This window comes from Mustela nivalis, assembly GCF_964662115.1.
Source record: "Mustela nivalis genome assembly, chromosome: 14".
Classification (NCBI taxonomy): domain Eukaryota; kingdom Metazoa; phylum Chordata; class Mammalia; order Carnivora; family Mustelidae; genus Mustela; species Mustela nivalis.
The window spans coordinates 18,627,873-18,652,320 of record NC_139033.1 but is presented as its reverse complement, the minus strand read 5'-3'; the positions used below and the strand labels follow the sequence as shown (position 1 = coordinate 18,652,320).

General features: G+C 56.4%; 1 protein-coding gene across 2 annotated transcripts in view; it reads right to left on the bottom strand.

Annotated features, from left to right (window-relative positions):
- Positions 1-24,448, bottom strand: part of SFSWAP (splicing factor SWAP) — a 67,780-nt gene that overhangs the window by 16,968 nt on the left and 26,364 nt on the right. For both annotated transcript variants that reach the window (XM_082699345.1, XM_082699346.1), the window contains exons 8-14: positions 19,821-20,058; positions 18,683-18,814; positions 17,811-17,904; positions 16,641-16,809; positions 10,126-10,356; positions 8,913-9,103; positions 949-1,214 (exon numbers count right to left, since the gene is read on the bottom strand). In XM_082699345.1, coding sequence (XP_082555471.1) covers positions 949-1,214; positions 8,913-9,103; positions 10,126-10,356; positions 16,641-16,809; positions 17,811-17,904; positions 18,683-18,814; positions 19,821-20,058 — 1,321 coding nt within the window. The remainder of the gene's footprint in view (positions 1-948; positions 1,215-8,912; positions 9,104-10,125; positions 10,357-16,640; positions 16,810-17,810; positions 17,905-18,682; positions 18,815-19,820; positions 20,059-24,448) is intronic.

The window sequence follows — 24,448 nt, the reverse complement described above, 5'->3', positions numbered from 1 at the left end:
ACCTACAAATTCCAGGGAGCTTCCAAAAATTGAAATTCTATCAGCAAAGTTGTTTGTCGAATGAAAGAACAGGAAGGTGCGTGGGTGTGTGTCTGGGTGTGCACGTGGTGTGTGTGTGGGTGTGCGTGTTGAGATGGAACTTCTGAAGAACGACCAGAATTGCACAGAGCTGAGGAGCAAACGTGTTTACGTGGAGAAAATGCGATTTCACTGCTGCCACACTTGTCAGGCCTTCGAGGTCTGGTATGGCTAGAAACAGGGACGTACCCAGAGGCGGGTGCGTCTGAGACAGGACGCGCCGGGCGTGCGCTTTCCAGGAAAGGAGGCGGATGCGCGTCAGCTGCAGAGGACAGATGCGGTCCCCGCAGGCCGCGCGCCGTGCCGGAGAGGAAGCCAGCGGACTCCACTCGATGCCGAGCGACAGGCCGTGATGCAGGGTTTAAAGGCAGAGGTTGTGAACCTGCTGCAGTTGTTTCAGACAAAACTGCTCACCGGGCAGTGAATTCTGTGGCCCTTCTGTGACCTGCTCTCACGCCCAGCGGTTACGGGCGCCTCTTGTAGGCGGGCAGAAGGGTAAACGGACGGAGAGAAGACACAGGTGCCGCCCGCGTGGGCGTCGGGCAGGAGCCGCGCCGAGCCCGTCACAGCGCGCATGCGGGCAATTAGCACAGGAAAGGCCACACGGACAGAACGAGACACCCCACCCCTGTGCGTTTTACATGCTGAACAAGCCCGCTAAAACTTATATAGATCTGTTCTTAAAAAACCTGGCTGTAGCTTTAGAAATCAAACTCCCAGACAACCTGGAAAGATGTCATTGGGGTTTGCAAGCTGGACCTGCAGGTGAGCCATCAGGAGGTCTGTGCTCGCCCCGCTGGCCCGGTCGCCCTGGGAAGGAGGACCCAGTACCCGCGGCAGTCCCGCGCCACGGGCGCCCCGCACACCCACCTGGAACGGCGCGCCGTCCGATAGGCACTGGGGAGACAGTGCTTGGCTTTCGAGTGGGACCTGGGCCTGGATTTGGAGGACGAGTGGTACTTGGGGGAGCGCGACCGCGTGCGAGACCGCTTTTTGTGCTTTTTCTTCTTCCTCTCCTTCTCCTCTTCCCTCGGGGGGTCCTTACTTTTGCCGGAGGGCCCTTCCGGGGGCTTAACGTCTGAAGTGGGCAGAGGTCTGCCTCCGGCCAGTAGCGGACAGGACACAGAACTGGCTTCCTGGGGACAGAAGCAAACGTTGGGATGTTAAGAGGAAAAGTAGGACATTTCAAAACCGCACATGTAAAATTTCATCATTGGGGCCTCATACCATTTAACGCACCAACACCTCTCAGAAGGGAGCACGTCCTTTTCTATGGCTCTAAAACATCGCCCTGGTCTCCGGGGAAGTGGCAGATGCCAGGAGTATACGCGACAGTTTCCCCAGCCTCTGCTCGTTCACCAGCCCAGCCGGCGGCACTCGACCTCATCAAGGGAACGTGGCAGCGAGGACACGGAGGCAGGCAGAGAGCCGTGCTTGTGCTTTCATAAATCGCCGCGACCTTCCACTGGCCGAGAGACTCTCAGACCTCCAGCCTCGGGCTTTCATGCATCTCTCAACCAATCTGAAAGTAATTTTTGAGGGAAGACCTGAACTAAGAGGTCCCTCTTTGATTGTAAGAACTCTGTCAAAAGAAAAAAATCTTCCTTCTTTCCTTCCTGTGCCTGAGCTGATGGATGTTAAGTAAACCCTCGTGGCCATCATGTCACACACACCTCGGTGATCACGCCGCGACCTCACGCCTCAGGACGAGCGGGAAAACGCGGGTCTCACGGCGGTCCCCATCCAGGCAGCCCCACGGGCACAAGCTGGTCAGCACGTGCTGATCCAGCGCGGTCCTGCACTCAACACATGTTCACCATAAACCCCAGCACCCACGCGGAACACACGGAGGTGACGCACCCCGAGGCCCCACGCGGGAAGGTCCACAGGTGGACCAAGACAAGGGAGCCCGTCAGCTGCAACCGTCATCCAGGGCAATTCCTTCTGAAGAGCCAAGTGTGCACGCTGCACACCCAAGGTCCCATGCCACACCACTTTGGAACGACCACGACCTGCAAACCATGCAAATGACCCTCGAGGGCACTGGTCCCATGTGGTGCAGCCGGACAGTGAAACAGTGCTCAGCCTTTAAAAGTAAGGTGGTAACCCTACGTCCACTGATGGCCTGCATCATAGTGTAAAATATCCAAGTTAACAGACACAAACCAGAACAAACCCCAAACCGACTCAAACCTGAACCTGAACCCCAGCTCATGTGCTGCCTGCCCCTGTCCCCGAGAAAGGTCCTTGATGCGCTCTAACTGAACACCACACAGACTGGGACACCCCGCCACTCTGCATTTGAACATCGGGGGCATCCAAGGACCCAGCTGGGATGCTCTGGGGACAGCGCGAGGGGGGTGCTGAGCCTGAGGGATGGGAGCATCTGCGGGGCAGGGCCCGCGGAATCCCGCAACTGCTCCTGTCCTCTCCTTGGGTCCTTGTGGTCCACGTGGACAAGGCCCACTGGATAAGGGGACAGTGCTTCCAACTAAAGCCACACCCCTCCCTCGGCCTCATCCCCACCTGCTGCCGGGGCCTGAGCTGTCGCTTCTGAAGCGGTGCCGCCCTGCACACTCGGGAGGCAGAGACGCCCAGACCCGCCCACAGCCCGGTCGACATGCCAGGACAGAAGGGCAGGCTTGATCACAGTCTCACGCAGGCTGTGCAAACACAAGAGCAGGGTACCCGAAGGCCACTTAGGTGTCCCATCACTTGCTAAGGGACAGGTGTGCATCACTGGCCTCTCAGCTACCCTGGAGGGATTTCTGCTACACAGCGAGACAGGCCAAGGAAATTCAAGGGATACCGAGGGAAGTTTCTTGAGGACGCACAATAACGACTTGGGCCATAAAACTCTTTCAGAAAATGTAAGCAAAATGTTTGGACAAGTGCAGTAGACATCTGCTCCCCTATATGAGCAAACTGCCTGTGTGGGCAATGGCCCTTCCTGCCCCCTCAATCCATGAATTCCAGAGGACACACACACTATCGGAGCAGGGGACAGACCAGAACATCCCAACTCCCCGGTCACTGTGCCATGCGGAGGGAGAAGCACAAGAGTCTGGTCCAGCTGTCCAGGATTCAGGTCCGAGTGGGCGATGAGGTGAGTCAGGGCTGAGAACACAGCTGGCCAGGGGACGCTGTGCCTGGAGGTGAATCCTTGATCTCCGAGGGGGCTGTACCATGCTCCCGCCTCAGAACACGAGCGCCACTCTCTACCGGTTTTGTTGAGCCACGTGGGGGCAGTGGGGTCGGTTCCTGACCCTGTGCCATCAGAGCCTGACTGCGCAACAAGCTGGACTTTCAAACCACTAGAAGACAGACTCAACAGCTGGCCAGCCGTATCCTCTGTTCTCGGCCGCAACAACGGAAGCTGTGGCCCGTGCATGGCAGTCAGCTATTGGCCACGTGTGGCCAGTGTGGCTAGGGACCTGGATTTTAAATTTCACTTAATTTTTTTTTTAATTTTACTTTTTTTTTAAGATTTTATTTATTTATTTGACAGAGAGAGAGAGATCACAAGTAGGCAGAGAGGCAGGCAGAGAGAGAGAGAGAGGAGGAAGCAGGCTCCCCACTGAGCACAGAGCCTGATGCGGGACTCGATCCCAGGACCCTGGGATCATGACCTGAGCCAAAGGCAGAGGCTTAACCCACTGAGCCACCCAGGCGCCCCAGAATTTGACTTAATTTTTTAAAAAGGTTTTATCCACTTATTTGAAAGTGACTGAGAGAAAGAGAGCCGGAGAGGAGTGCGAGTCGGGGGTGGCAGGGCAGAGGGAGCACCGGCCCCTCCGGAGTGGGGAGACCGGCACGGGGCCCAGATAGTGACCTGAGCCGAAGGTAGGTGCTTCAGTGACTGGGCCACCCAGGCACCCCCATTTAATCTTTATCAAATTTAACTTGATATATTAATGACTCTGGGCGGCTAGTGGTTACCATGTAGGACAGTGCACGCCTTGAAAACACCCCTGCACACAAATGCTGTTTCTGCCTTAACCAGAGTCTCCACCACCTCGCCCGCTCGAATGGCACGTACCAGCAGCCTGGAAGACAGACTCCCGCGGCTCCCCACGCCCCACTCTGGGTCCCGACGGCGCCTGGCCGAGCCCTCTGCCGCCACAATCAAGGACAGGCCGATGGGAAGACAGCGAATGAGCAGAGTTGCCTTCCTGGGCTGGAAGGTCACTATTCCCGCAACAATGGGCGAAGCACAAACCGGAAGCCGGGAGGGGAGCGCAGGGGCAGGTCTGAGTGGCACTGGGAGAATTCAAGGAGGGACTCTGGGAAACCTTAGTGCCCCCAGTTTAGGACACTGGGAAATGACACTAGCCTGTCCTCTGATCACAAAGAAGAACTTGCCAACACGCTGGCACGAACCCAACAACTATCACGTCCCGCCGCAGGGAAAGGAACTGCCCAGAAGCAGATGAGCAGGTACTTGGGAGACACGACCTCCCCTGGGAAGGGAGGCCACGTCAGCTGTCAGAGTGGGGGAACCCCGCACAGGTCGCAAGGTGCGACGGTGACTCTGACGCTGCAGACTGAAACATGTCCTCTGCAGCTGCCCGTCTGGGGGTGCCTGGCAGCTGTCGGTGAAGCCCCTGCCTTCGGCTCAGGTCATGATCCCGGGGTCCTGGCACTGAGCCCCGCTTCAGGCCCCCTGCTCAGGGGGAGTCTACTCCTTGCTCTGCCTGCTGCTCCCCCAGCTCGTGCGTGCGCTCTCTGCCAGATAAATAAAATCTTAAAAAAAAAAAAAAGTAAACCACATCTGAATCTCCATTTCCTTCCCGCCAGTCACATGTCCCGCGCGGCCCCTCCCACGCAATCCGACAGCCGGAGCTGAGTGCCCACGCTGTTCTCTGAGTGTTCTGCTGCGTGGGCGCCACTGGTCACCCGGTCACTGACGGGCCCGCACAAGGCTCCCGCCGACACAGCGGCCAGCGCACACTCCTCCCGGGGAAGCGCTCTCCCTCGTCCGCGTCCCTCTGATTCTGGCAGACAGCGGCCGAGCAGGCCACCCTGCCCGCCCCTGCTCCTGCAGACCCCAGGGCGGTGCTGATGGCTGCTGCACCCACCTCCCGCCCCTGCGCATCCCTGGCCCCAGACGGCCCTCCCTACGGGGTCACCTCTCACAGGACCAAGGCTCCTCAAGCCCGGCCAAGACGCCATCTCCGCCTCCCAGAGGCCCAGGCACATCCACACACTCATCTGCTCAGCTGCCCTGCAGGACCACCCTGGGGGACAGATGCGACTGTGCCGTCACCGGGTAAGAAACAGGCTCCCCATTCATCTTCCGAGGTGCGCTGGCGCCTTGAATACAACAGAGGCTCAACCAACAGAGGCTGGGTTTTATTCTCGCGTCCCTGCAATCGCTTGCCGGCCCCACAAACTCGGCAGGACCGTTACCTTGAACAAACTGCTAGCATCTGAAGGTGTCCTGAAATGGGCTGTTACCGCACAAATGATCACGTGACAATGCAAAGGAGCTCAGATTTAGGATCACTGGTTTCTCTTCATTCTGAACCAAGCGCACACCTCAAAATGAGCCACATACGTGAATTTCCAAGGACTCACGTATGTGCTTTTCTGTGCCTTACAGACTGCTCCACAACATGCTGCCCCATCTGCCCGCGGCGATAATCCTGCTCTACAACGTGAGATTGTACCCGGTCACAGAAGACCCCCCCTTCTGACGCGCAGGTCAGCGGGGGGATGGAGTGGGCATGTACTACAGGAGGCCTCTACAGTGAGTGGGAAGGTGAGGGACCTGGCGACATGCACTGTGTCTAGCTGTACGCTCTTGAAACGAAATTCCAAGGCAGCCAGGCCACGGTGGACAAAGAGGAAAACCATCAGGGAAACTGATGAAAAGCCATCCCCAGCGAGAGGTTGGCAGCCAGGAGAACACGTGGACAGGCTATGGAGGCGGCCCTCGGGCGGCAGGGGCCAGGACACCAGGAGCCCCTAGGAAGTCACTCGTGTCAGGACAGCTAACGTACATAAACTAATGGAACAGATGCCATCTTTTCACCAGTCAAGACCAACAGCCGCCAGAGCCCACGGACAGCCAGTACCCACTTGGGTATTTTCACAGCCCCCGGAGAGAGACAAAACCCGCCACAGTCGTATCAGAGGCTCACTTAGTAGTGCCTGAGATTTAGGAGCCATTTCCAAGGTCAGGGGCCCATGCTGTGGCTCCACTCACTGGAGTGAGTGCGTGGGACACGGGAGCACGGTCACAGTGCTAAGACCGGGCCAGCTGCACATCCGCCCAAGGCTGGGGCAACTTATGGGCTGGCAGCAGGCGCTCACCCGATAAACACGCACAAGCACAAGCCCAATGGACACAAAGAAGAACTCTGCGGGGTGAAAAGCCCGGCACGCACAGTAACGCACAGGGTGCGGTCCTAGGACTGAGACATTTATTTATTTAAATTTTTAAAAATCGTTATTTATTAATTAATTTTAAAAAACAGATTTTATTTATTTATTTGACAGAGAGAGATCACAAGTAGGCAGAGAGGCAGGCAGAGAGAGAGGAGGAAGCAGGCTCCTGCTGAGCAGAGAGCCCGATGTGGGGCTCGATCCCAGGACCCTGAGATCATGACCTGAGCCGAAGGCAGAGGCTTACCCTACTGAGCCACCCAGGTGCCCTCGTTATTAATTTATTTAACAGAGACAGAAAGAGAAACACAGCGAGGGAGGAACAGAAGCAGGGGGTCGGCAGAGAGAGCAGCAGACTCCCACTGAGCAGGAAGCCTGATGCAGGGCTCGATCCTAGGACCCTGGGATCATGACCTGAACTGAAGGCAGAGGCTTAACGACTGAGCCACCAGGGCCCTCCGGACTGTGACATTTAAATCTACACGTAGAAACAGATTGTTCTCCCTTGAGAATACATAAGCACTAAAACACAGCATTCACATAAAATGGGTTATGATTCAGCTTAAAAACCGACATCATGACAGGGGACCCGAGCTGGTCCCGGAAGCACCAATACCCCACCTCCACGAGGCCCCAAGGGCAGCCAGGCTGATGGAGACGGAAGGAATGGGCGCCAGTGGCGCCCAGCCAGCGGTGCACGGGCAGTCTCCTTCGGGACTGTACCAGGGTCCTGACCGTGGAGGGTGGGGATGGCGGCATGCGACAAAAGTGTACTCAGTGCTGCTGAATGGCGTGCTCGGATAGGATTAAGATGACCAGTTGTAGGTATGGTAATTTTACACAATAAAAACTACAGTGAATAAGAACTTAGTACTTCCCTACGAATTACGCAACAGGAACACACGGGAAGGGAAGCGTGTGCTCCCCTCAGTGCCTTGCTCTTGCACATGAACGGTCTGTGTCATGTGCACGTGGTGCTATGGTGGAAGTCGGAGCAGATGAGCTGCCGTAAAGTCCTGCGGGGTCTCGAGCCAAACCCTCAGAGGACATCCCCAGCTGCCCTGCGCACGGCGGCTCACACAGACCCGGGGGCCGCACGCCAGAGGGCCGTACCCGGGCCGGTAGGGGACCGCTGTGCCAGCAGCGGCGAGTGACGTGTGCACATCGCAGCCCACGAAGGCAGGCTGACCCATCTCCAGAAGCTGCTTCCGGCTCCACTTTCACGTTGAATCTCACTTATGACAACTGCCAACATAATTATTTTTGTTTCAAAGCAATTAAAGACGTTTACTACCATCTGCTACTACTGTTACATTTGTGTTGAAACAGCGTGGGAGCTACGATCTCTCCCACTAGGTCTGCAAGGGGGATGACCCAGTGATTTAAACAAGAACCATCAACACTCATTTCCACGTATTACGATTCAGAACACACGCTCGAAAACAAGAAAGGTGGGACTCGCCGTGCATGGATAAACAGGAAAAAACCCCGAGTTGAAGCCTATCTTGCGTCTATAGGGAGGAATTCTGCTGCCGGGGGAGGCCACAAGGCAGACTGGGGAACAGGGCACACTGATGCGGAGCAATTCTGGCTGTGACCAAGTTTTCACTCAAGCACAGCGCTGTCAGGAAGCACAGCTATGACCACGTGACAAAATCGGCTTCAACAGCCCCAAATGCAGATGTCCACAAACTACGCCATCTACTCCGCACTCACACGGCAGGGACCACAGGACGTGCGCACAGCCCGCTCCGAGCCCCCCGCCGGGAGAGTTCCAGCTCCCCAGCCCCTGCGAGCTGCAACCGTCCCAGCAGAGGCATGTCGGCCTCTGTCCCTCCCTGATCGAGCCCCAGAATGACTCCTGACGGAGACAGCGGGCTTGGCCAGCAGCAGGAGGCAGGAGCCAGGAACTCACCGCAAGGCTTTCCTCGGAAAACAAATATACCCAGCGGTTACATGTGGCCCAAATCCATCTGGAGTCATGGCCCTGGACTCTCAGAGACGTCCGGGTGATCAAGAGCACAGGGCACCTTCTCTGTCACCGGGAAAGGCCTCTCCAAGACAGGCTGGGGACCATGGGAAGCGCTGACCGGAGCCCGGGGTGGGATGGGGTGGAGGAAGCATGGAGGGCCGGTCATGGCCGTGACATCTGAGTTTGCTTTCGAATTCAAGTGCTGATGTTGACATGAACCCGAGCAGTCACTGTTCCAGCCAAGTGTGTCCCCAGGCGGACGCACGTCCCTCTCAGGGAAGCCCCCGGCGGCCTCATGTGCTTGCGAGAGCAAAGGTTCCCAGCTGGGGAGAGAGGCCCGAGTCTCTGTGACCGTGCCTGGCACCTGCCGTGGGGGTTCTGGTGGGAGCTTCGGCCACAAGATCTGGACCCCCCGGGGCAGGAGGCCAACACTCACCCACTTCTGCCCGGAATGCTGATGTAAACTTCAACTCACCTCCACACTGAAAGGATTTTCCTCAACTTTTCCGACTTCTGCTTCTGGCAGAGGATTTTTTAAGGTCTGTAAAAATAAAGCTGCTTTCCTTTTACGTTCTGCTTGAAGCTGCTTCTCCTTCGACTCCTTAGATGCCTGGGCCAGCTTCTCTCTGGCCGCGGCCGCGAGTCGGTCCTCCAGCTTTTGCTTTGCTTAAGGAATAAACACAGAAGAAAGCAAATGTTCACAACATGTGGTCTTTTACAAACATCTGGCTATTCTGATTTTCACAGGCAGTGAAAGGGTCATGAAATACAATGCAGTTTTCTAAAAGATTAACATAACCCAAATTTCTAGACAGATGAATCAAGCAAATTGAATTTTGAGAGACTTAGTTCAAAATGCTTATTATTAGTATTTCTAACGTTTCACCTTCAGAATCAAAGCCACAAAGTTGATGGGACTGCACAGCAGGGACAGCGGGGATCAGGGAAACCTCAAAATGCCACTCACCCCGGCCAGGGATGCCGCGTTACAAGGTTTACTCCCAACACGCGGCTCGGTTTATGGCAGTTGGTGCGAAATCAGATGCACACGCACAGAGCCGAGCCTGCCAAGGGACAGGGACTTGCACAGGCCAGGTCTGAGCGAGGCATCCTCCTACGAATGTGGCTTCACCTGTGCGTGCGCGTATAGAAAGCGCAGCGTACACCCCGGGGAGCAGAGCCAGAAGCTGACGCCGGCGTTAACTATGTGAGTGCAGAGAACGGTGTGTTCTGGGGGCGGGTGGGAGGCAGGGGGACACCCGCACCAATGCCACTGGTGGTGCCGGAGCAGCTGGTGGCCTGGCCGGGGCCCGTGTCACCTTGAAGGGTTGGATGGGCCCACGGCAGGGCATCTCCTTGTCTGGTACAGGGTCCGAGCAGGGAGCACAGGCTGAGTGTTCGGCCCAGGGCTGTGGTCAGAGCGCACAGGCCTCCTGCCCCCATGAAAGCACTCTGGGCAGACTCTGGAAACACGCTGTGGGAGCGCTGTGTCTGCCGCTTAGTGAAGAGCAGTGCTCACTGCTCTAACCAAGAACTTTCCTCGTGTACAACACCCCCACCAGACCCCCGCGGTTCTGGGGTCTGAAGGCTGGAGGGCCCGGCTGGCAGTCTCTGTCCTGCAGGCTGAGCGGGTTAAGCTTGTGTTTACGTACTTTTTCCTTCAAGAAGTTGAAAACATATGGACAAACCTTGCTTCGCTTCTAGCTCCTCCTGGGTCAGCTGGGGCCGCTTCTCCTCAACCACTACACAGGGCGGGGTAACTGCCGGGTTCGTGTTCGTGGCACTACTGGAACTTTCCTGGCCTTCTTGGCCTTCTTCATCGTCATCACTGTCATCATCTAGCTTAACACGATTTTTTTCCAAGGGAAGGAGATCATTTTCTTTGGCCTTGATTGCAAAGCTTATGGGAGCAAATGAAGCTATTGAGAAAAGTGAAAGCGGTGATAGACTTTTAGGTATCTGGAAGCAGAGAGCAGAAACCCGCAGGGGCCCCACCATCCACAAGCGCATCGGCCAGCGGGGTAGCGTCCCGAGTGGAGCCACTTCTTACATGGAGGGAGGTTCCAGGGCTGCGGGCAGCGCCTGCATGGTCAGAGAGGGCTGCTGACATGCACGCTGCATGCGGGGGCTGGGCTGGCCCACGGGGTGCTCGGACGCAGGCACCGAGGGTGAGTCAGAGTCACCGCATCTATAAAGGGTCAGTTGCTCTCAGGGTTTTCCTTCCTTTCCCAGACTCAGCATAAGGCTGACTCTGTGTAGGACAAGTAGGCACATGATGCGACTCGACTAAGGAAAGGTACTTCTAAAAAACCCCACTCTATAAGGTAGCCTCTTGTTACAAAGCAAAAGTTACTGGGCCTGGTTGCCTCATTCAGCAAACACTTTAACACACCCCTGCTTCGTGTAAGACGTGATGTCTGACTACTCTACGGCCGCCACAAAATGTGAGGTGGTGCCATGTTCTCCCCAAGAATATCTACAAATTTTACTAAGAGAAATACAAAGGCCCGAAAGGAAATAATCTTCCCTGTCCCCATCCACGCAGCACTCCCTCGCGGTGCCTGGCCCCTTCGGACACTACGGTGAAGGGGATTTTCAACGACACCTGCCTGACTGTACTGCGTTACTTCACTCTTAAAAACCATGAATCAGGGGTGCCTGGGTGGCTCAGTGGGTTAAAGCCTCTGCCTTCAGCTCAGGTCATGATCTCAGCGTCCTGGGATCGAGCCCCGCATCGGGCTCTCTGCTCAGCGGGAAGCCTGCTTCCCCCTCTCTCTCTGCCTGCCTCTCTGCCTGCTTGTGATCTCTGCCTGTCAAATAAATAAGTAAATCTTTAAAAACAAACAAACAAAAACACCCCATGAATCATTACCTAATGAAAAAAGACATTCAAGTAAACCACAGCAAAGGGAAATTAAAAAAAAAAAAAAAGATTTATTTAGTCATTCGACAGAGATCACAAGTAGGCAGAGAGGCAGGCGGAGAGAGAGAGGAGGAAGCAGGCTCCCTGCTGAGCAGAGAGACCGATGCAGGGCTCGATCCCAGGACGCTGAGATCATGACCTGAGCTGAAGGCAGAGGCTTTAACCCACTGAGCCACCTGGGCGCCCCTGCAAAGGCAAACTTGAAAGTGCAGCACACACCGCTGACTCGGAGAATGCAGGAAGCGGATCCGGGAAGGTACGCTCATCTTCTGGACGCACCTGAAACTTTCCATTATGAAACCTGGCAGGCTCCGGAAGGGCTGTGTCTGTGGGTCGGCAGGGAGGGGGCCCAGCTGGCCCCCGAGGGCCCCACCATCCGCACTCTGCGGCTCTACACCGCGGAAGCTTTGCAGCACATAAGCACCCTAGGTCTGCCACATAACCACGTTTTGTCCACAACTGCCTCGGGCTAGAGCACAGTCACATGCCACGTGCTGCGAAAGGCACAGCTGGTGAGTCCCCCGGAAAATCCGCAGCACACTGCCTGTCCCCACGCACAACACACCCTGCACAGGGGCCGGGAAGATGGAGGTTCGTCAGCGGAGCCACATTGACCGCAGGACTGCTACACAGTCCCCTCTTCCGCAGACACGCTGAATCATCTATGGGTGGCAGGCTACGATGTCGGGGACTCGCGAAGGCAGCGGGGAGACTGGGGTGCTGCACTCATCACGGCACGCTGCATCTACACACCCTGACATTTTCTGTGAGAAAACAAGCTTAATATGACTCTTCACCACCATAGTAATACGATCTCCTCAACAACATACAGCCAAGAGACCTTAAAAGGCAATAGTCACTTAAATGTCAATCAAAATTCCTCACGGACTTGGGGCTACAGCAGCACATTCCAAGATAACTTTAACGATTCTCAAAACATCTCTTCCTCCAGACTGAATAAACCAGCCCTCAACAAACGCCGTATTTTAAAAATACCCGCTTCTGGAACACTTCCTATGCTAACGTGTACGGACCCCGGCACATATGCGCGTGAAACGCAAGGCCAGAAGCCCAGTTACTGACGCAGATGCTGAAGCAAGTCCGCAACGGCACGGGGCAAGGGCCAACCCCGGGCCTCACCTCACGAAAGTGCAGCCCCCTCCGGGGTACTGCTGGGCTTCCTGCTTATAGGCGGGGAACCGAGGCTACAAAGGCCAAGTAACTTTCCCAGGGAGTTGAGCTAGGGAGCAGGGGACCGGAAACCCTTCCTTCACGTAGGGAACCTAGCCCGGCTCCCCCTCCTGCAAGGATGCAGCAGCTCTGGCCCTGCCTCCACTGGCACAGCCTCCCTTCCCCCACCTCCGCGGGGCTGCTGCTTCCTCCTCCAGCCCCAGCTCACAGACGCCCGCCTGGCCTCTCTCTTCCACAACTCTTCGGGTTTCGCATCGTGTATCCACAGCCCGCTCACCCTGGGCTGCAGGGCGTGGGGCCGAGGCGGCTGGGAGCCGGGCCGGGGAGCTCAGTCAGTGCGTGTGTGGCACACACAGTCCCCACGCCTTCATCCTGCACAGGTGCGCCCCCGCAGGTGAGGGGCCAAGCCTCGTTATGAACGCCAGCCTTCGAATGGACTGCGTTCTCTACGGAAAACTGACACCACAGATGGACAAAACGAAAGATCAGCCGTGGCACAGACACGCAGGCGTGCCTGGGGCCACACTCGAGCGTTGCAGCCCTCTCCACTCGGGGAGCCACACTGTGCCATGTTCACGTGGCAGCAGAGATCCTTTTTAAAAACCGGAGTTTCATTTCTTGGTCTGGACGTTCCAATGTATTTCACAGTTTCCCACGACTACATCCGAGGGTTTACCTCTAAGAGCCCATGAGCCCCGCAGGGAGCACTCGGTCGGGGCACCGGCCCAGCCACAGGTGTCAGGCGTGAGCACGTGGCCGTTCTAGGAGCTGCGCCCATGCGCGCTTGCAAAGACGGTGCGGGCTCCTGCTGCCCTGAGCCTCTCCCTCTCGGAGCGTTATGCATAACTTGACTGATTTGAGAGGCAAAAGGCAGCATCTTGTTAATGCAGATACACTTTAAAAATTTAAAAATGTTATCTCCTGACCATCATTTTCTCTTCTTTGGTGAGCGATCTGCCGAGTCCTTGGTCTACTACTTCTTTGCCACGCTGTCTTTCCTCACTGGTCACTGAGCTCTTCCCACAGTGCGCACAATGCCCCTTCTCCGGCCATGTGAACCGTCACCAACATTTTGACATTTGTCATTTAATTTCTTTCAGGTCCTGCCCCCATCAGACCTCCTTACCTTCCTTAGGATTTATGGCTTCAATTTCTAGAAAGTCTATTCTAATTCTTAGATTATGAAAAAGAAACTGACTTAATTTTCTTCTATCTTCGTGTTTCTATTTTTAAAAGTATTTTATATTAGAGAGAGACAGTGTGTGCAGGAGCAGTGGGAGGAACAGAGGCAGAGGGACAAGCAGACTGTGCCCGCAGCACAGCCCCTGACCCGTGAGATCATGACCTGAGCCAAAACCAAGTTGGCAACTGCGCCAACCAGGCACCCCCCCTTCATGATTTTTTTTTTTACATTTAAATACATAATCTGTCTGGAACTACTGTTGTGAGATGTGGAGGAGCAGTCATATTTACTTGTTTTCTGTAACGGGGGACCGAACTTCCAGCCATCAGTCAGTCGCACTGGAGCGCACCAGCTACACCCCAGGACGCACCAACCGGGGATCAGCTGCCGTGGCTAGGCTCGTGGGCTCCCACCCAGGGCAGCACCCATGGACTGCTCCCAGGCCCCACCTGGCTCCAGGCCGCCCTGCATTTCCACTCCTTGGGAGGCCAGGCTCCTCTTTCTTGCGGGAGCAAACCTGACCTGATGCGGTCCTGCCAGCTGCCTGTGTTCTGGGACATCGTGGACCGGTGCCGTCCCCGAAATTCTTCCAGACCGTGCGTCCATCACACCTGCCTCTTCTTGACACGATAGCAGTGATTAATATTTTCCTAGACCATGTTTTCAGTTATTTTCAAATTCACTCGAATTTAGGGTCACGTGTATGATTCACGCGCACTTCGAAAATGTGCTTTTCTTCACCGTTGCCTGCTGGGTATCCGCCGACAAAACGGCGCACTTCACCGGCCTTTCCCTACATCCTCGCTGGGGGAAGGGCAGAGGCAGAAGGAGAAGCAGGCTCCCCCATGAGCAGGGAGCCCAAAGTGGGGCTCAATCCCAGGACCCTGAGATCATGACCTGAGCAGAAGGCAGACGGTGTGCTGACTGAGCCACCCAGTTTTTCGAGGTTTGAGCTGAATGGCTGTCACAGGTTTTCTTTACCAACATAAGCATACAAAGCTATGTAAATTTTTGTTTGACATTTTTGCTGCATTTGATATTTTTTTGATAAATGTTCTCATCGGGGGTGCCCGGCCAGCTGAGTTAGTGGAGCGCGCAGTCGATCTCTGGGGCTCCTGAGTTCAAGCCCCACATTGGGTGTAAAGAGGACTTAAAAGTATCTTAAAAAAAAAAAGAAGAAAAAGAAACATTCTCATCAGCAGCACTGACTCTGACTCACTATTCCGGAAATGCTGACGCATCTGTTAAGAGTCTCTGAGCTCAGGAGCACCTGGAAGACTTTCCGTTCAGAATTCCAGACACCCCCTTATCGGCTCTCCTTGCAGCAGACGTGGGTGTGATGGGCCAATCGTCCTTTTCTCTGCCTGGGGACAACCAGCCCCTTTCTTCCTCCAGATTCTTCTCTGCCACCTCCGTCTCCTCCGCTGTAAATCTGAGAACATCTTCAGCCCGTCTTTGCATCCACTGTGCTCCTGAGGCTTTCATCACATTGTACCATCCGGAGGCTGCCTCCTGGCCGTTCCCACAGGTGTGAGGCTACCGGCGGCGCCAGGCCCTGGTGCTCAGTCCCGCTGCCTCCCTGGCACCCGTGGGCTCTGCGGCTCCAAGCCGCACTGTCCCAGGCACGGGCCGTGTGCTCGTGGTGGTGTGGGGGCAGCTGTGGCTGAGGGGCAAGCCACCTGCCACCGCGTTTCCCGCTGTTCTGGCCTCCCACCCACCGCCTCTCTGGCTGCCAGAGACTGCGACAGCCTGGGGGTCACCACCACGGAGTCCCAAGGTGTTCTTCTCTTCTCTGTGAAGTAAATTCCAGGTACACTGACCAGTGAATACCTTCCCGCACTTCTGAGGCAAGACTGGTTTTATTCTCTGTTACGTTCCTTTGTGATCTCAGCGAGAGTCTGCAGGTGGCTGGGAAGGGTGAGCAACTCAACACGTGCGCTTAGCAAACTCGTGCGAGGAGAGGCTCAGATATACTGAGTTTCCCCGGTCAGCCGTCCGTCCGCCCCCCACCCAACACGGCAGCCGGAGGCAAAGCACCGGCCTCCTGCGGTCCTGCGACCCTCTGCCCCCGCAGCTCGCCCCTCCCCCCACCCCACCTTCTCCTACACTCTGTAGCCGGCCCCAGCCCCATCGGCATCCAGGTGATCCCCCCCCCGGGGGTACCCACTGTCACCCACTTGCACTCACTCCTCTGACGCGGCACTTGAGACGACACAAGTCCCGGGTCCCCACGAGCTGGCTGTGGCTGCTGCGCAAGCCGCTCCCCCAGGACCCACCCTCCACTCCGACCTCGCCTCCTGTGTGCGCCTGCCTGCAGCTCCGGCCGCACAGCCTCTGCGGGGGACCGCGGCCCTGCCCTGGGGTGCCTGGTACTCTGCAGCCTCTCTCGTCCCAGCCAGGTGGGACTCACTGCAGCATCCTACGTTTGACCCAAACTGAGTCGCCTGCTGGTGCACGTGCGTGGCTTCTGCAACCCCGTCCTAGTGCACTGGCTCCTTCTGTGCTTGTCTGTCCGAGCAGGTGAAAACTCCTGCTGAGACTATAAGAGCCGCTGAAGCGGAGGTAGCGGAGGGTGCCTGGGATCGGCCTCAGGACCCAGAATCAACTAAACGCACTGGTACCAGAGTCCGCATGTGAGTGTGGCTGCGGGAGTCCGAACAGGGGCCAAACATCCGGGAACTAAGCTGAACCTTTCCATTAAACTTGCCAGAACAGAACGAGGACAAAGCTACGCCTCGGCTGAGCCCCTGTCCACACGGCCCCACGCCCCAGCCGGGGAAAGTGCTGCGAGGCAGGGGAGGCAGGGGATCTACGACACCGACCTTCCAGGAGTGCGACCACCTCACCCCCTCCCCTGGCCCCTGCCCCGACCTCTCCTCTGGAGGGCGGGACTGGCAGCGACCTACCTTTGACCAGCTTCCCATCCGCCACCGTCTTACTGGACGACGCCTCCTTCTTCCCCGGGGGGCCGCCTCTTCCTGCGTCGGCCGAGTCCTCACACACACCCTCCTCCCCGCCGTCGCTCGGCTTCTCAGGAGCAGATTCCGCAGGAGCCTCTTCCGTTGCGGACGCAGCCTAGAGATGAAACGTGGCAATCAACGGCGCCGTGAGAGACGCCCAGGGTTGGTCAGACAGACAGACAGACTCCATTCTGAAACTCAGACTTGCCACCTTCTGCTACAAAACAACACAGAGGGGAGCGCAAGGATGGACTGCCTCTCAAAGCTCTAATGCCGTGCTGGGGGTCAAGGCGCACTGCCTCTTCCTTGGAGACAGGTGTCCGAGAAGGCTTTCGACCCCAGGCGGTGCACGTCTGCTGCACAAGAGTCGTTTTTGCTCAGTCGGAGCAATTACAGAGAAACGCCTGAAGAAAGCCACTGACAAGAAGCAAGGCCTACATCAGCTGCCCAAACGTCAGGGCGCCCATGGAACTGGAGGAGCAGAGCAGGAGAGAGCACACAAGGACGGGGGAGCGCCATCCAGCGGGTCTCAGGGTCCCACAGGGGGACGCAGCGGCACGGCCATCCAGCGGGCCTCAGGGTCCCACAGGGGGACGCAGCGGCACGGCCAGCTGCCCCCCAGGATAAAGGCCCCACCATGGACAGTACCGCGCAGCACTCGGCCAGGAGCCCACATGCTTCTAGTTTACCTATGGACGGTCGCTTAATGCAAAAGAAATAGGGAACATGGCCTTCACCAAGAGCTGTTAAAAATAACAGCCAACCAAAACATGACATGCTTCAAGAGCCAGGATTCTTTGTTTAGAACACGCTGATCATCCACAGACTGCCCGGGGTCAAGGTTTTCTAGGGATGCCAAACACAGGCTTCCACTCTGAGAGGCAGGAAAAGCTAGAGACTGCGCAGGCTGAGCACAAGCCTCCCAGACAGAGTGCGGCCGGAGAGCCCTTCACTGCGTCCTGGGAATCAGTACGAACTACTCCCACGTGTGGGCAGCAGCGACACAGAGGCTTCCGGTCTCCCCGGCCCCTGCAGACGGAAACCTGCGCGCCCCTGGCCTTCCCGGCCCCCACAGATGGGAACCTGCAGCACCCCCCACCCCCGGAAGACGGGTACCTGTGCGCTGTCGCCCCCCTCCTTCTGGAGGAAGAACTGCTTCTTGAACTCGTAGTAGGCGTTATACTGGTGCCACGGCTGCAGGAACTCGAACCTAGGAGCAGAGACCAGGACAAGTCAGCTCTGCGGACACGCAGGGCACCTACCAATGGCTCGCCGCGAGCAGATGCCGTCACATACTCTCCAACGACTAACTCGAGCCAGTTATGGCAACAGGCGTGAGCAGTAGGATGGCCAGATCCTACCTACTTCATGGACATGGGAGACAGACGCACAGGAGGTCCGATGCTGGTCTGTGGTCACGGGATGACATGTAAGTACAACCCTGTGCTGACGGCTTCCACCCGAGGCATGGAATGTTATTTGATTAAATGGCAGACTCTTTTCCCTGGTTCTTTGTTTTGTGTTTCTTTATAAATACATGTCTTTTTTTAACCTGGCACTTTTCTACCTTGTGTATGTACTTTTTCAGTTTTTATTTTCCTTTACTTGGTTACCGTACAGTGTGACGTTTGTTTCAGGTGCCGGGAGTAGTGACCGAACACTTCCATACCCACCCGGCGCTCATCACCACAGGCGCCCGCCTTCCTCCCCGACACCTACTTCACCAGTCCCCACCCCCTAAATGGCAGATTCTCGAAAAGCAGGAACTCCAGCCTGTTTTAGGTAGCTTCAACATTCTTACTTAAAAAACAAAACAAAACAAACAAAAACCCACCACACAGCTATAAGTAATTCAGCAAGGTAATTCTAAGACGTATTTATGTAAACACGTGAGGATTAAAACATTAAAAGGATTCACATAGCTAGACTAAAAACAAGCTACGTAAGATGCTGCGTGCCCGCATCTGCCCCCGCGCTCTGCCCCTCACCTCTGGTCATTCTTGGCACGAACACTGGTCTCGAACTTGAGGCCGTTGCGAGCCACGTACTCTGCCAGCTTGTCAATCACGGGCTGAATGTCGGGGGGCGGGGGGATGATGGCCGCCACGGGGGCAAGTGCACTGCGGAGAAGAGCTTCGTCACACTCATGCGCAGGGACCCCCGAGACCACCAGCTGGCCAACCAGTGCGGTGTGGGGGGCTCTCAGCGTCCAGGGACACATGCGCACGCACACACACACGTACACACAACAGAGGCTCTGAGCACAACTTCAACCACAAAGTCAGTTCTTTGAAAAGAGACCAAAGTATCATTTGCCAATGATAAAAATGGGGTTTTGTGGAAAATAAGATTTAAAATCACGAAAACAGGTTCATTTTTGCCCCTAATGTTTCCCTGCAGTGATAAGCCAACTCTTAGAAGCAACCAAGAATTAAGTCACGCGCGTAGTCTTTTTCACGTTAAAACAGAGGACGTGCACTTCAACACGCCCGTTCATGCCCCCTTTCTCAGCACGATCGGAAGGGAAGTCCTTGCAGAAACACCCGAGTGTTTGGTCCAATTTCAACCACAGGCACCCAGGCCCCTGACACAGCGCCCATAGTGCGCTCCCCCATTCTGCAGACCCTGGACGCTGACATAAGACAGGTGTAGGGTCCCAGTTCCTGGTCTAATCTGCTTTTGTTCAATGCCCAGCTGGCCCGGCCGCCAGCACCCACCTGCCTACGGCTTGTGGGAGTCACTTCGGTCAACTTTATAAAATCCTGTATTTCCCGCACATAACCGCAGTGTCCCTTCCGCCTGACTTTATGAAGTTCTGCCCAGTTGAGATGGTAACATCAGAAAGGCCAGCTGCGGGGGGGTCAGGGCGGCATGGGTGTTAAGGACCCAGAAGTTATGGGGGGCGGTGGGGTGCTGAGGATGTGAGAGTTGGGGGTGATGTGGAGTCACTGGGAATCAATTTTCTAAGTGTTTACGTCACGCTGATTTCCGCTGCACTATCAACTCCGTAACTCTGGTATTTGGACACTTAAACCCTCAGGCGACAGAGACCCTACAAGAGACCCAGATTGAAGACCCCAAACCAAGAGCCCAGAAGTGCCAGGCAACGGGCAGAAGTGGGCCTACCTTGTGGTGATGGTGGAGGTCACCCCGCTACTCGTCTCTGCTGTGGTTGGGGGGGGCGGGGGCGTGGTCCCGGGGGGCGGCGGGGCGGTGGTCGTCACCCCGGTGGAGCTGGGCACGGCCACGCCGGCAGGCAGGGTGCTGTAGTAAGTGGCCACGTCGACCCCCGGCGGGGGTGGCGCCAGGCAGTAAGTGCCATCGGGCAGCATGTAGTAGCTGTAGTACATGGCGGCCACGGTCGCTGTGGGAAGACAGGTGCAAGCAACGTCACTCCAGCCGTCAGCAACCGCACCGTTTTCTAGAGGTTTCTCTAATGCAAGGCAGGCAGTCCAGGGGACAGCGATTTGGAGGAAGCAGGCAATGCTAGGACACACGCCTGGGGACACGAGACAGCGGAGGGTGAACGTGCCGATGAGAAGCCCCCCTCCGGCAGCAGGTGCCGACCAGGCCAATGAGCTCCCGCGGCTGAGCGCTGGGCTCCTTTCTTGGTTATTCTGGGGGAGCTGCGCCTCCCTCCCATGTCTGTGACGCCTTCTGTGCTCATGACCATACGCGCCCCACCCCCCAGATGCACAGCAGTGGGCCTACCACACCCCACGGACACAGGTCGCTGGGCTCCCTGCCATCGCAGACAGCGACGCATGGCAGTTTCCTACGTATTTTGGGCCCATGTGCAAATATCTGTAGGGAAGCAGCCAACTGTTTCAATAATTAAAAGTCCTATCAGCTTATTCACCATTTTTTTGGAAAAATTTTTTTGGAAAACGAGCTAAATCACAGAAGATTCAATGATCTAATTAAGAATTTTATTTCTAATCCTGTTACAGATATGCAAATGGCTCCAACTACACCAAGATTTAATTTCCTTTTCATTGCAGAACGGTGAAAAGATCTTTCCAATTAGAGATTTCATTTTAAGGGCGCCCCGGTGGCTCAGTTGTTTAACATCTGCCTTCCGTTCAGGTCATGATCCCACGGTCCTGAGATCAAGTCTCACACTGGGCTCCCTGCTCCGCGGCAAGTCTGCTTCTCCCTCTGCCTGCCGCTCCCCATGCTTATGTTCTCTCGTACTCTCAATCCCTCTCCAAAAAAACCAAAAAAACCCCAAAACCTTAAAAATCATTTTATTTTGATTTTCAATGAATTCGTTTTTTTTTTTTAAAGATTTTTATTTTTTATTGAGAGACAATGAGTGAGAAAGAGCATGAGAGAGAAGGTCAGAGGGAGAAGCAGACTCCCCAAGGAGCTGGGAGCCCAACTCGGGACTAGATCCCGGAAATCCAGGATCATGACCTGAGCTGACGGCAGTCGCTCAACCCACTGAGCTTCCCAGGCGCCCAATGAATTCACTTTTAATAAGAGCATTTATCAACAGCAGACGCTTCGACCCCCATTCCCAGTGACGGGTGCTCTGCCGGGAAACAGCAGCAGGCGGCAGCTTGGACAGCTCAGCCCCTGCCTTCCCTACAAGGCTGAAACAATGCACAGGTGACCGGGCTGCAGGCCCACCTACAGTGATGCGCTGTTAGCTGTGCATGAGCTCTGGGCTTGCTGTCCTCTCTCAATGTCACACACCAACCACGGTTACACATTCACAACGACACCCTGAGCTTTCACAGTCAGACACGTGGCCCCAGATCCAGTGGGCGGGGCCCATCCAAGGCCGCCAGCTGGGGCAGGGGCAGCAGGGACGGCCGGAAAGGCACGCTCACTCTGTAACCCAGCACGGAGCACGTGGTGTTCGTCAGATGGACAGACGGACGCAGCGGTTCCAGTGGAAGCTTTTCCTAACCAAGCCAGGCGTTTGCACACAGCCTGCGCCTCTGTCAGATACGCTGTCCTTGCAAGATGCAGTTAAGAGTCCCTACCCACTCGCCTTCAGGCAGTCATGCTACCGGGTCCTTCTTCTCAGCCCCCAGGCAGAGCCACCCCACAGAGGAGACACCATGGCATCGGCGAGAACAGAGCATAACCCTGACCTGCCTTGGAGAATACCCGTATGCAGCCCACGGTCTCCCGGAGGGGACGGGACCCCTGTTACCACCAAGTCCAGAATGTCACGTCCCAGTAGGAGGACAGACACTCTGTTCTTGTCTGGGACAGTCAGCCTCCTGCCGGAAAGCAAGCCAAAGTACATTTTAAGTCACAGCCACAACCAGTGAGCCATGTGAACGCATAAAAATAGAAGAGTTTACAAGTTTTGACTACCAGTGTAGGTGAGGCATTCTTCATGTTCACAGGAATCAGCAAATGGTTTTCAAAACTGAGCCTCATGCCTCTGGAAGTACTTACCCGCAGGCCAGCCATCAGTCCAGAGGACTTCCTGAACCATCCACCATGTTAGATTTAACCAGGGTTAAAAACTGCTGCTGGCAAGCCGGCAGACTTGCTCACGGACCCATGCTCAGAACCCGGGGAGATGCTGGCTGAGACAGAGTGGAAGCTCTCAGAGCACCTTGGAGCTCACGAAGAGGCGGGAAGATGAGAACACGCCGGAACCTGCTGCGCCCTGGCCTGGTGCGCGGGGGACCACAACAGGGGGTCCCGCTGAGCCGGTGTCCCCAGCCACCTGCGCAGCCAGTGTCTACCCTCTCGACAGCCGTGCAGCGAGCCTTCCAGCAGAGTCTGGCAAAGGCAGACAGGAGCTTGATGATCTCCGTTTACCTAAAAATAATGCTGCCAGCCAGCCCGCACCGCCGCCTAGTGAGACGCGGGGTGGCTCGCTGGCCAGCAGGCCTTCCAGGCGGGATTGCAGGTACCACACGGGTGCGACGGGTCCCCATTCAGCTGGATCCTCCCTTTGAGGATTATAGGGACGAAACGCCTCAGAAGAGGGTCCTTTCTGTCCTTTTCCCCCAGCTCTGGGGGCTGGGTGTGACGGTGATGGTGACGCACAGCCCGACACACGAGCCTCCTCTGTCCCACCACCACTGGATCCGAGGTAGCGGCAGGCAGCGAGCACAGCCGCGCAACACGGCAGGCGCGCGCCCAGCATTTCGTGAGCGCAGCCCGTGGGCAGCCAGCGGGGAGCCAGGCCGGGAGCCTTCCCAGATGCTCTGCTTATGTGCACGCGCGGCCTCACTAGATGATACAGAGGCTTTTGGAAGACCAGGGCTCGACGACGCTACAGACCCCTGAAAACAGCCATCAGAGCACGTGGTTCTTTTGTACACATGCCTCCCCCCCAACTCAGAGACGGTCACCAACACCCAGTTTTGAGAATCGCTGGACCACCCCACAGGCAGGGCAGCCAGAGGCCTGGCGCTCCAACACCGCGCTCCCTTAGGCTCCCGGTCGTGTCGTCATGGTGGGGTGTGGCGTTCCGAACGGCCGCAGCCGCGCTCTCCTACACCGGGCTTCAGGGACATCACACACCTCCCCAGGCTCGCTGCTCTCCACACTCTACGCCGAATTTCTGGGAGGTGGGTGGGCTTTACAGGAAGTTGGATGTGGATGGCCTGATCAGCATCCGGGGTGCCACAAATGCCTACTGCAAATGAATCCGAGAGAGAAGTTTGCACGGGCACCTACATCTCCTAAGGGCAGACACAGCTGCCAGAAAACAAATCCAGCTGCTTCAGAGGGTAAGGCACATTCGGGAGCCCCTCCTTCCCAGACCGCAGCTGCTCGGAGATGGATGGGGCACCCTAACGCGGGGCGGGGGGCAGAGCAACACACCTAATTCCCTTCCAAAGCTCTTCTAGTCAGCTGGCTTCCCGCAAAAATCAGAGTCAATTTTCTGATACTTTATGTGGTCTTCATCTCATACACATCTGACTCCAGAAGAGAACCTGGCGTTGGAAGGGCTCGGGGGCGGGGCTGGTGAGCAAGCCCTTCTACATGAGCCAGTCTGAGAGCCCGTCCGGGGAAGACCAACAGCGTGCGTGTGCCCTGAGCATGGAAACGGCTTCACCGAGTGCCGTGGAACCAACCCACCTGACACACAAGAAGCCGGGAGGCTGGAGCGTGCCCGGCGGCCCCAGGGCCTGGACTGAACCGCCTCACCCGTCCAAGTCCGGGTCCTGTGGACGGTCCTCCCCACGCACCCTGGGGACCTTCCTAATGAGTTCGGTGGCTTTCAACCCTCTGTGTGCTTGAGGATTCCAGAATTCCTACCTCCAGCTCTGGGCTGCCTTGCACATTAACCGCCCACTCCACACCCCCACTGGGACGTCTGATAAACAATTCGCTCAGGTCCAGATCTGGATCCCTGCCTCCTCCCGGCACAGCCACTCTCTCAGGCAGTGCCTCCTGCTGGAGGTCAGCTGCACCACTTGCTCCCTGCCCCTCCCAGGCCCCTGCTCTAAAGCTCTAGGAGCACTGCCTGCACCAGACAGAGCGGCCCCCCCAACCCCGAAACCCTCCCCTCTCCCCACCCGGGCCTAAGCCACACTCCCTGCCTCCTGTCCCACTGCTCTCCCATTCCACTTTCCCCAGGCCTCTGGCTTGGAGAGCCTCCCCAACGACATCCACCAGCACGGTGACTTGCTCTCGGGCACTCCGTCTCCACGATTTTCCATGGTGGAAGGAGCCTTGTTCACTGCCAAGCAGGGCGCAAGCACAGTGCCCATCTGCTCAGTGACCATGAGTTTCGTACACAGGATGAGATGTGGGATGGCGGGAGGCTTCTC